Source organism: Capsaspora owczarzaki, assembly GCF_000151315.2.
Source record: "Capsaspora owczarzaki ATCC 30864 unplaced genomic scaffold supercont2.4, whole genome shotgun sequence".
Classification (NCBI taxonomy): domain Eukaryota; class Filasterea; order Ministeriida; family Capsasporidae; genus Capsaspora; species Capsaspora owczarzaki.
Window position 1 is genome coordinate 1,237,205 of NW_011887295.1, and position 12,106 is coordinate 1,249,310.

Below are 12,106 nucleotides of genomic sequence, written 5' to 3' on the forward strand. Positions count from 1 at the left end.
CACTGTCGTCATTGACACGCGATCTGCCGCCGAAAAGCAGCAGGCCGACGAGGAAGGCTACGAGACGCCCAACGTCATTTACATGCCGCCCCTCCATACCCTTTCCATCGACTCCATCCGCGCCAAGACGATTGTTCCGGTGCCTGAGGCGCACTGGCTTGCCCTCACGATGCGCCATCTCGATTGCTTCCACCAGCATCCCGACCCCGGCTCGGCCATCCGCGCGCACTGCTTTTCCAACTTGTACGAGCTCGTGCAAACCCTGTCCGACGACAACATGACCCTGGTGGCGACCGAGGTCTTTGACGTTGTGAACGATGCAGTGCACCGCATGACGTTTATCGAAACGCTCGGCGCTGTCGGCACGCCTCGCGCCCAGCTCTTGCTGCTGCAAAAGGTGCTGCTCGCTGACGATGCCGACATTGAAGAGGTGCACAAGACCATCATGACGCTGCACGACGTCAAGCGGCCGACGGATGAAACCATCCGTGTGCTCGAGGCCATGTGTTTCCATGCCGGCACGGAGGCGTTTGCCTTTGACCTCAACTACTATTCGACCACGCGCAAGATGGCCCTGCTGGCCCTCGGCTCTGTCATCAAAAACGTGCATGCCTACAACCCCCAGCACGCCGAAGAGCTGCTCGCGCTTCTCCACGACGAGCTTGACACGCACGAGGGAGAAATGGCACGGCGCGGCGTCGGCACGCACGACGACGACGGCGCCATCTCGATGCAGACGCAGCACAAGAGCACTGTTGTGAACGCCCTCGGCAACGCTGGCCACAGCTTCTCTGCAGACACGCTTGTCGCTTACGCCACGTCCGAGGACGAAGCAGAGCACGTTCGCTCGGCTGCCCTGCAGTCGCTGCGTCACTTGCAGAGCCCGGAGATTGACGCAGTGCTGCTGCACGCCCTCAACGACTCTGGCACTGTCGTGCGATCTGCTGCTCATCACGCCTTCACCAGCATGCGCCGCTCGGTCACGCTTCCTGCAGAGACTGCGTCCGGCGAGGCCGTGCACACTGGCCCGCACCGCGAGCGTCGCCTGTCCCTCAAGCAGATTCTCGACTGGAGCTGGCGGTTTGAGCTGCGCGCTCCCGGCTTCCTCTACAAGATTGGCTTCGGCTCGGACAAGATGGGCGCGTTCGTCAAGGCCGAGTCGCGCAACAACATTCTCATCCACTTGAGCATCCTCAAGAGTTACCTGAGCTTTGACGTGTACAACGAGGGCGCTGCGTATGTGGCGGCCTTTGGCAAGACCATCTACATTTTCCGCCTGCTTCTCGCATACATTGCGTGGTGGGGCTACGACTTTGAGATGATTCGCAAGTTTGGCCTCGAGGACATTTTCAACATCAAGGCCCTCTTTGACAAGATTGTCAACTGGGTCAAGGACAAGATTGAGATGGTCAAGAATTTTGTGAGTACGGCGATCGACCGCTTCAAGTCCATTGCCCAGTCGGTGGTCAACGCCGTCATCAACATTCCCAACGCCTTCATGAGCATGTTTGAAAAGATTGGCGCCATGCTCACAGGCCAGACCGCGGAAGTGAGCAAGACCACCAATGCCACTCGGAAGGACGAGGCCTACCTCATTCAAATCATGATCGACTTGACGTTCGAGTTTGTGTCGGATGTGATTGGCATGAATCTGACGTTTGTCATCCAATCGGTCAAGACTGACTTGAAGCTGCTGGGTGTCGACTCCAACCGCGGTGTTGTCATGATTATCGACGCCGTCCGACTCTTCTTTGAGTGCCCGATCGGCGCCATTATCGGTGTCATTCAGGGCGCGAACGACATTCGTCTTGCGCTGTTCTCGACCAACACGACTGCAGGCTGGGGTCTCGTGCCGGTTGCGGCCAAAATCATTGACGAGACGGGCATTTTATCGGGCAGTATACCGCCCTGGCTGACAACCATACCCGACCAGGCCTACGTCTTGCTCGACGAAGTGACCAACTACATTGAGGTGTGCGTCAACATGATTCTCAATCCCCTCACCATTGCCACGTCGCCCTACACGTGCTTCTTTAAAGACTCGGCCAACGAGATTGTCGCCATCATGAACAAGATTGAGTACAACAAGCAGTGGCTTCTCAACATTACGGCCTACTACATGCAAGTCTACGAGAATGTGACCAACACCTTCCGCACCATCAAGTCGTACATTCTCAAGGTCAAGTCGATTATCGAGGGTTTCTTCGGGCCCAAGTTTTCCAAGGCCTTCCCGTTCGACCCGTGGCAAGACACAGACGCTCCGTCCTGCGCAGACGGTATCTTCACCGAGGACAAAAACCTCAACGGAACGACCACCAAGCCCGCTGGAAGCTCTCCGCCAGACAACGACCCGAACGTGGGCGGAGGCTACGCCACCGAAGGCAAGAACACGTACACGGATGCCGAGGATCCCGGCATTGACATTGCGCTCGCGGGCGTCATTGACATTGTTGCTCCCTGGCAAGGCACGGTGAAGGCCACCGGCTTCAACTGGATTGTCATTGCTGCGGACAGCTCGCTCAACCAGTACGACATTAAGGTGCAGCACTTTTCTCCCAAGAGCGGCCTCAAGTCGACCTACGTCAAGTCTGGCGACATTATCGGCAAGTCTTCTGGCAAGTCTTGCGCAAACAACCACGTCGATCCTGTGGTGCGTGTTTCCATGAAGCGCAAGGTGCCCTCCCCCTTGGCTCCGACCTTTGTCGATCCCACCAAGTACCTCAAGCGCCGCATCGATATCGGTCTCATGATGAAGGAAACGCTCAACCAGTTCCTCTATGTGCAGCTCACCAAGACCATGGTCGACCTGTACATTCTTCCCACCAAGGGCTCGTTCAGCAAGAAGAACACGACCACGACGGGCGGCGGCACCACCACCAAACGTCGCAGCGCCTTCACCATCCGCACCGATCCTGGCGCCGACGACATCGCTCCCTACGGCAGCGGGATTGCTCGTCGCGGTGACAACACTTGCGCCGACTTCCAGGGCACATCGGACGTCTGCCTCAAGTTTGAAAAGAAAAACATTGTGACGTACTCTATTCCGCTCTACGCCTATGCGTTCAATCAGGTGTTTGGTCCTGTGACTGTGATTGCCGAGTTTGGCGCCTTCCTGGAGCTGGGCATTGACGTTTGGATACAGCTGTGTCTCATGAACAAGACGTGTCACGCCATTCTCACGCCCCACGCCGGTGTCGCCATCAAGGCCAAGGTCGTCTTGGACATTGGCATTGCCATTGCTGGTTTGGAGGTGAAGGGCACCATCCTTGATATTGGCCTGCCCATCCACGGCATTGTCAAGTTTGCCAAGATGCCGCTGGACATTTGCGTGCAGCTCGACATGTACATTATTCCGATCGCCTTCTACTTTTCGGCCTTCTTGCGCATCAACCTCTTTGGTGCGCGAGTCACTGTCTTTGATTCCGTCGTCTTCCAGTGGGCCTCCAAGCCCATTCGGTTTGACGCCTTCCTGTCCAACTGCCAGCCCAAGCCGGACACGTCTCCGCCTCAGTTCACCAAGCCGCTGCAATGCAAGCAACTGCCCGACTTGGCGCCCGACTCGCCCCAAGTGTTTTGCGAATGGGCAACGGAAGACCCGGACACTGGTGTCGCCTCCCAGCAATGGTGCGGTGGCAGCTCGCCTGGTGCCTGCGACCTGTGGGCCTACGAAGACGTGTCTGGCGACAACTACGTCGCCCAGCGAACGCACGACGAGTCGTTGCTCTACGTCACGTTGCGCGCAGCCAACAAGAATGGCGTTGCAGGCACCCAAACGTCCGCCGTCATTCCGTTCGACAAGTCTGTGCCGATGATTCGCGTGTTTGATGGCAACGCCACCAGCGCCTACCTCACCACCCTCTACACGGCCAGAGCGATGCAGCGCTTCCAAGACCAGGCCACGGCCCAGTACGACGTTTTGGATTACATGCGCCCGCTCGTGGAGGTGCAATGGGCCGTGGGCACCTCGCCTGTGGCAAAGGTGCCAGCCATTCCGTTGATGTCGGACGTCATCCCTTGGACCAACGTGACGTGGACACCCGTGCTCACGGGCTCAAAGTCTGTCGGAGAGCTGTACGCGCCGCCCGAGCGCTTCTTGTTCCTCATGCAGCACAACACAAAGTACTATTTCCACGTCCGCGCTCGCAACGAACTCAACTACGAAGAGGCCGTGGCGTCGAATGGATTTTTGGTGGATTTGACGCCCCCCGACGTGGGCGTCGTCAACAACGGCGGCCAACTGGGCTTCCACCTGTTTGCCACACAGCTCAACTCTGTCGTGTCGGTCAACTGGGCAGGTTTTATCGACAACGAGTCTGGCCTGCATGCGGCGGAATTCCAACTGTCGTCAAAGTGCGATTGCTCAGTGTTTGAAAATGCCACCTGCGAGTTTGGCGATATCGTTCCGCTCTCCTTCTCCGAGTCGTACGAGGTCTCCAAGTTCCGAATGATGAACCCTCCGCTTCCCGATGGCTTTTACTACTGGCGCGTTCGCTATGAGAACTGGGTCGGTCTGTGGTCCCCCTTTGCGTGCCGCCCATTCGTCATTGACACGACACCTCCGCTTTGGCGCGGCCCGTGCGTGTCCAACGAGCAGTGCATGGTGATGACGTACGACGTCGAGACCAACTCAATCACTGCTCGCTGGCAGGCGTACGACCCAGAGTCGGACATTAAGCTCTACCAATTTGCTCTCGGTCTTGATGAGACAGACACGTCCCTCATGCCGTGGACGGAGGTCTACCTCAACACGTCATGGGTCATTCCGAACCCGCCCTCTGGCGTCAAGCTGGTCGGCAAGGCTCGCGCGTACAACTGGGTCGATCTCCCCGCCAGGACCTTCTCCAACACGCTGCTGATTGACTCGACCCCGCCAATCCCGGGTAACGTGAACGACGGTGGCACGCTCTTTGTTGACGTTGCCTACCAAAAGTCCACCACGGAGATTACCTTCAACTGGGACTCGTTCACCGACCCAGAGTCTGGCATTTCTGGCTACTACCTTGTGCTCGGCTCGGCGCCTGGCCGGGAAGACATCAAGTCCTTGGATGATTTGTATCCCGACACCTTCCTCAGTACCCGCACGGCCTTCCTTGAGGCGAATCAGACCTACTATGTCACCGTCATTGCCAAGCACAATGGCGCTCTCGGTCTGACCGCCAATGCAAGCGCCAACGGCGTTTTGGTGGACATGTCCAAGCCTGGCGAAGAGCAAGAGCTGTACTTTAACACTCCCATCAACGTGTTGGACGGGTCTGTCACGGACGGCAATCTCGACCGCGAGTACCAAGCCGCGGCCTCTGCATTGTCGGCGCGTTGGCCGACCATTCTGGATCCGCAGTCTCAAATCTACACGATTGAGGTGGCCTATGTGGCCGAAGGTGATCCCAGCGAGCCCGAAAACTTGCTCTGGCTGAGTGTCGATAATGCCACGTCGAGCTCGGCGCTCAACCACCTCGCCCTGCAGCATGGCGCCAAGTACTTTTTCTTTATTCGCGTGACGAACGGCGCTCTCTGGACAATCACCCGCATGTCGAATGGCGTAGTCGTGGACTTGACCATGCCTCTGCTGCACTACCTGAACGACGCGTCGGACGTGCTGGATCTGGACTACCAGAGCGGCACCGATTCGCTGTCGGCATACTGGCTGTGCGAGGATCCCGAATCGGACATTCTCAACCAGTTCTACTCTGTCTGGATGGGTCTGCCTTCTGTCCAGATGATTGGTACGGTTGGCGAACTCAACGAGAATCGCGGCTGGGCCTGGACAACCAGTGATACGCTGGTCGGCATTGCGCACAAGGCGAGAGTTGTCGTCGACGCTGTGCCTCTAACGGGCCTCACGGTTACTCCTGGAAATGCCTACTTTTTCCAAGTCACCATTGAAAACCGCGCCAATCTCCAGACCATTCTGGCTACGGACGGTGTCAAGATTGACACCACGCCGCCAGTGATGAACTATGTCTTTGACGGTCTCGAAAAGCCCGACACAATGCTCCAGTACACAAACAACACCATGTTTGGCCACTGGTCTGCGATCGATCCCGAGTCGGGCATCCTGTTCTACCATGTTGCCATTGTCGATCTTGGCATCACTGTGGATGACAACTACAACCCGCTCCCGGGCAAATCCCCGCTGGTCGTGACGGATTGGTCGGACTTGTGCAATTCGGGAAGCTCTGCGGCCTCCAAAACGGCGACATTGGCTTGGACCGAAGGCAGCTCGTGCACCAACCGAAACGGCGTCTCGATGAAGCTGCACCGTGCGTTTGAGCAAACGGCCGAGTCGTACGGCATTTTCAAGCTCGACGTCGCCCACCAGCTGGAGCAAAAGCACTCGTACTACTTCCTCATCTATGCAGCGAACGGCGCGTTGACAGAGTCCCTTCCGATGGTGTCGGACGGTGGTGTGCTCATTGTTCAGGCTCCCTCTCCAGGCACCATCTACGACGGCCCCGTCGGTGGCGAGCTGCAGTTCCAGCGCCACGACTCTGTCATGACGGCATGGTTTGAGGGCTTTGCCTCGCCTGCCTATGGCTTTACCGCCTTCGAGGTTGCCATCGGCACGTCCACGAACGCTTCGTACGAGTTTGACGTTCTCGAGTTTAACGACGATCCCATTCTCATCACCTCGAAGAGCGACGTCAACGGCGCCGGCATGCTGACCATCCCCATTCCGATGCAGCAAGGCGTCAAGTACTTTGTGACCATCAAGGGCATCACTCAAGAGCGACTGCCCGACGGCACTTGGCTGTCAGTCATGGCCATCTCGAACGGCATTGCCGCCGACTCGCTCTCGCCAGTGTTTGCCGACCTCGACGAAGGCAACCACATTGCGCCGGTGGACTACTACCAGATTGGCAACGACACCTTGCTGACCTCGTTCACCGTGTATGACGGGCATTCGTGTGTGGGCTACAATGGCACGTCGAAGACGTGTGCCTACTCTGACTTGCGCCCGCTCGAGTACTCTGTCGGTACGGCCCCCGGCTTTGGAGATATCGTGGCTCGCCGTCCCACTCCCGCCGAGGGTTCGGCGACCAAGCTGGTCCTGCGACCGGGTGCCGAGTTTGTGGATGACGCTGCTGCCAACAATGCTTCGCTCAACTCGATCGCTGTGCCCGAGCATGGTGCTCCATTCATCTTCAACGTCTTTGCCGTGGACAATCTTGGCCAAGCTTCCGCATTGTCGTCCCACGGCTTGACGGTGGACAAGACCGAGCCGACCCTTGGTACGGTTTCGTGCGGCCCGAGCATCCAGGCCGACACGACGCGGTTTGCCTGCTCGTGGGTCGACTTCCTCGATCCCGAGTCTGGCATCATGTACTTTAACTTTTCGATGGGTGTCAGCCCCGGCGACACGAGCATTGTCGACGGTGTGCTGACGTCCGACTCGACGTACCTCGCCCTCAACCTGAATCTGACTCAGGGCTCGACGTACTATGGCACTGTCCGCGCCGTCAACTCTGTCGGCTTGTCGTCGTCGTCCTCCGCGCCCGGAGTGTTTATCGACGTCACTCCGCCAGTGGCTGGCCGCATTATTGAGATTGGCGACCTGCGAAACATCCAGCGCTTCCGCGACACGATGGACCTGTCCAACCTCGACTCGTTCGACGACGGCTGCCAGATTGTCAACGATCGCATCACGATTCGCTTTGCTGGCTTCTTTGACCCCGACGGCACGCCGATCGTGCAATATACGGCTGCCGTCGGCACGACTCGAGGTGGCGTGCAGACCAAGTCCTTCACCGTCCTGAACGTTGTCCAGTTTGGAAATGTGAGCGAAGCTGTCATCGACGGCATGGTCTTGTCTCCGCAGACAACGTACTATGTCACCCTCCGCGCATTCAACTATGTCGGCAACTTTGCGACTGCCATGTCCAACGGTATTCGTGTCTCGTTCTACCCGCCGCAGCCCCAGTTTGCTGTTCTTCAAGACTACGAGCCTGGCTACAATGACGAGTTTGGCCAGCCGATTGACAAGGAGTTTACGTCGTCGCTCGATACGCTGGGTGTTCGCTTTGTCATGAACGAAGGCTGCGACCCGTCGTATCTGACCTACTCGATTCGCATTGTGACATACAACGAAGACCGCGTCGTCATGCCCTGGAAGGACATTATCAGCCGCCCTGGAGCAGTCTTTGGTGTCCAGTTCGAGGCGCTCAACCTCACCAACACGTACAAGTACAAGTTCCAAGTCATTGCCACCAACCAGCTCGGTTTCCAGGCATACGGCGAGACCGACGGTATCCAGGTCATTAACGGCGGTCCGCCCACGCCGGGTGTGGTCATGGACGGTAGCACTGGCATTGACGTCGATTTCCAGGCGTCGCTCACCACCATCAACGCGTGCTGGAAGGACTTTATCGACTTTGATGGCTCCAACATTACCCAGTACTCTGTTGCTGTGGGCACAGATCCGCGATTTGATGCCACGATCGAGAACGTCATGTCGTGGCGAGCTGTCGGCCCCGTGCACTGCTTCAAGTCGCCGTCGCTCACCCTGACGCCGCTGACCCAGACCTACTACTTTAGCGTTCGGGCACAAGGCAAGTTCTCGCTCTACTCGACCGCGTCGTCGAACGGTGTCAAGGCTGGCTTTGGCCAGGCTCAGCTTCAGCTTGAAATTACCGGCACGCCCGAGGAGTTTGACAGCTACCAGTTTGCGCTGCGCCAGAAGGTGGCCGACGATGTCCGGGCGCGCTTCCCTGCGTTGACCAATTTCGATGCCAACAACGTCATCATCATCAACGTGCACGCCAAGAAGCTGTTTGACTTGTCGCACGCTTCCCTCTTGACTGCAGGTCAGGACGTGGCAAACCTGAACGGCACTGCTTCGGGCAACGCAACCGACGCGTCCTCGGCTAGCCGACGCCATGTCGGAGCACCCGATCCCGTCGTTCCACTGCACGAGCTGACTCGCCGCGACGAGGACTTTGTCGAAGACACGGATCCCATCACGGAGCTGGCCACCAATTCGACCATCATTTTGATTGTGTTTGACTATCCGTCGACCGAGGAGCGTCTCGGTATCACTGACGCCGAGTTTACCGACTCGATGGTGCAAGAGTTTGACGACTTGGCGCACCAAGAGTGCGTTGGGCCTTCGGGACCTGTGGACTGTCTCTCCAACACGCTTGGCTTGACTGTGTCCCAAGTCGCTCTCGATCTGAACGCGCCCACCGTCGGCAACGTGTACGATGGCCGCACGCTTTTCGTCGATGTGGACTTCCAGTCGGACAACTCGACCATTTCCGTGTCGTGGCAAAACTTCCACCACGACGAAGGTGTCATTCGGTACGACGTGGCCATTGGCTTTGATCCGATGCCCGTTTACCAGCCAGTCAACAGCTCTCGTTGGCTGCTCAAGAACAATGGCACGGACTTTGAGGTTTTGAACATGACGACTGTCACCGAGTGCCCAAAGACGGTGACCGTGGACCGTATTTGCCTCCCCCTCAACCACGTCACGCTCCGCAACCTGACGCTGTATAGCAACACGACTTACTACGTGTCTGTGCGAGCAGTCTCGCGCATTGACACCGAGTCGATTGCCACCTCGGACGGCATCCAGATCGACATGACGCCTCCCAGCGCAGGCTCTCAGCGGTTTATGACGGGCTCGCCCCCGCTTCTGCCCCCGACCTTGTCGGACACCATCATTGAGACGCCAATCATTTCCGACAAGGTGCGCTTCCAGGCCGACCCGACGCAGATTGTCTTGGATGTGAGCAACTTCACCGACGCCGAGTCTGGCATGGCGGCGTACTACTACTCGATTGTCAAGTATCCTCGTCAGCAGTGTCTCGTCTACCCGATGGCTGCCGACAGTCAGGCTGTGGCGTTGACGCTGCCGTTCGACTCTGTTGCCGCAGTGTCGACCTACACTTGGCCCTTGTACCTGCCGAGCGACAACTCTGCGAGCGGCGCCATTCCGCGCGTGTACTTCCCTGTCTTGTCCAACGATACTGCCGATGTTTTGCTGAACAACATTATGAGCGTGAACGGCACGACGTTCGATGGTCTGTTCAACCGTACGACGTGGGATACTCAGCTGGCAATGACTGGCCTGTCCATGCAGCCCGAGTATGTTTACTATGTCTCCTTGTTTGGTGTCAACGGTGCCGGCCTGCCGACATACACGCATTCCCGGGCCTTGGTCGCCGACGCCACTCGCCCCGTGGCTGGTGCCATTTTCGACGGCGCGTCTGCGCTGAGCGACATCCAGTACGGCTCGGACAAGACCAAGCTTGTGCTGACCTTTGCTGAAGCCCCCACCGTTGCCACGTTGGCCTGCCCCGCGTTGAGCTACCCGCTCGACGGCCCTCATGCAGACTTTACCTTGACCGACCGTTTCTGGTACGATGTGATCCAGACAGACACTGGCACGCTGAGCGACATTGTCCTCCCTTCGTACGAGGACGCCGTCTATCAGGAGCTCAATGTCGTGGCGACCGAAGTTCGCCCGACTGCAGCCGTGTTCACCAGCGGCGAGCTCTACCTCTCCTTGCGCAACGTCAACAATGTGACCCACCCGCGGTGGGTTGGCGCCCAGTACTACAAGCAGGATCACCTCACCAGCAATGGTGTGTACAAGGTGCGAATGGCTGGTGCTGTCGGCCAGGGCGTGGTCACGCGCATCTCGCTGGTCAATGGCGATCCGCTGTCCTTGCCCTTCCACACGAACGAGCGCTGCGCTTCCAACTGCTTTGCCTCTCCGTACGTTCAGGGCTTTGGCCTGATCATTTTCGGCGCGCCGACCGACGTCGTCAATGACAAGGGTGTGCAGAGCGTTGTTTCGGGCACCATTTGGGCGACTGCTCTGAACGGCATGCTGACCTTCCAAGAGTTTGACTTTTCGTTTGTCAACAACACGGTGAACACGGCCGACCCGGCCACGGCAGCCTCCACCGTCTACAGTCCGTACGACATGCACGAGTGGCAGTTTGTCTTCCGCGAGCTGCAAGTCTCCATGTACGTTGACGGCGAGTACGTCAAGCAGTTCACCCTGCCGTTCAAGCTCTCCAACGCATCGTTGGTCGTCGACGTGTTTGGCCAACCCACAGACACGCTGCAAGTGGCCCGCGCCGTCTTGACCGACATTGAAACGCCGACGCCCGAGATTGACGTGTGCGATGGCATGGATTCCTTCCGCGATTTCGAGTCGCCGATTCTGTACTATGAGTGGTCTGCAGGCACTTCCCTGGGCGACGTGGACGTGTTTGACTTTACGCGCATCGCTCACGACAACATTTGTCTGTCGTGCCGCAACGGCCCTTGCGACGCAGAGTTTTGCAACAGCACGTGCGACGCCGACAACGTTCGCGTCATTTCCGCCACTGCCACAGGCTTGTTGCTGGCAGAGTACCGTCGCTACTGCAACATTGCCAACGGCGGTTGCGATGTCGCGGCGATCTGCACGGCCAGCAACAACTCGGAAACGTACTTTGTCAACTGCACGTGCCCGGTCGGCTACACTGGCAACGGAACGTACTGCAATCCCGAGATCCAGTGCGAGCCGGGTGTGCCGTACGCCACTCATGTGACGTGCTCGCACGACGCGTTCTGCACCAACCTGGTCGGCTCCTTCACGTGCACATGCAAGCCAGGCTTCTATGGCAACGGCACGCACTGCGAGGACATGGACGAATGCTCTGCTGTTTACCAACAGTACGACAAGTACAAGTGTCATCCAGCTGCCGTTTGCACGAACGGTCCAGGAAACTTCTCTTGCGCCTGCCGCACTGGATACACTGGCGACGGACGCTTTGAGTGCATCAACGTTGACGAGTGTCTCTTGCATCTGGACTCTTGCAGCGGAAACGCGTCGTGCGTTGATACCATTGGCAGCTACGAGTGCTTGTGCGATGACAACTACTTTGGTGACGGCTTTACCTGCACGCCCGCTGGTGATTTCTGCAGCAACCCGCTGTGGCTCGCCACGCCCGAGCGCGGCAGCCACATTCGTCAGCGTGGCAATGCTGCCGCCTACACCCCGTACGATCTGACTCAGATGACGCACTGCGGCCCCGGTCTGACCGGCTCTCGTGTGTGTGGCACGCGTTCAACGGCACCGGCTACCCCATGCAGCTCACAACCTGCGTTGTGG

At 58.1% G+C, this 12,106-nt stretch overlaps 1 protein-coding gene across 1 annotated transcript; it reads left to right on the forward strand.

The window, feature by feature from the left end:
* Positions 1-82: 82 nt before the first annotated feature.
* Positions 83-12,046, forward strand: CAOG_08671 (hypothetical protein; the record flags this gene model as incomplete). The annotated part of the gene is made up of 1 exon (XM_011271980.1): positions 83-12,046. A coding segment is annotated over one exon (11,964 nt), but the record flags the coding sequence as incomplete, so codon positions are not given.
* Between the last annotated feature and the right edge of the window lie 60 nt (positions 12,047-12,106).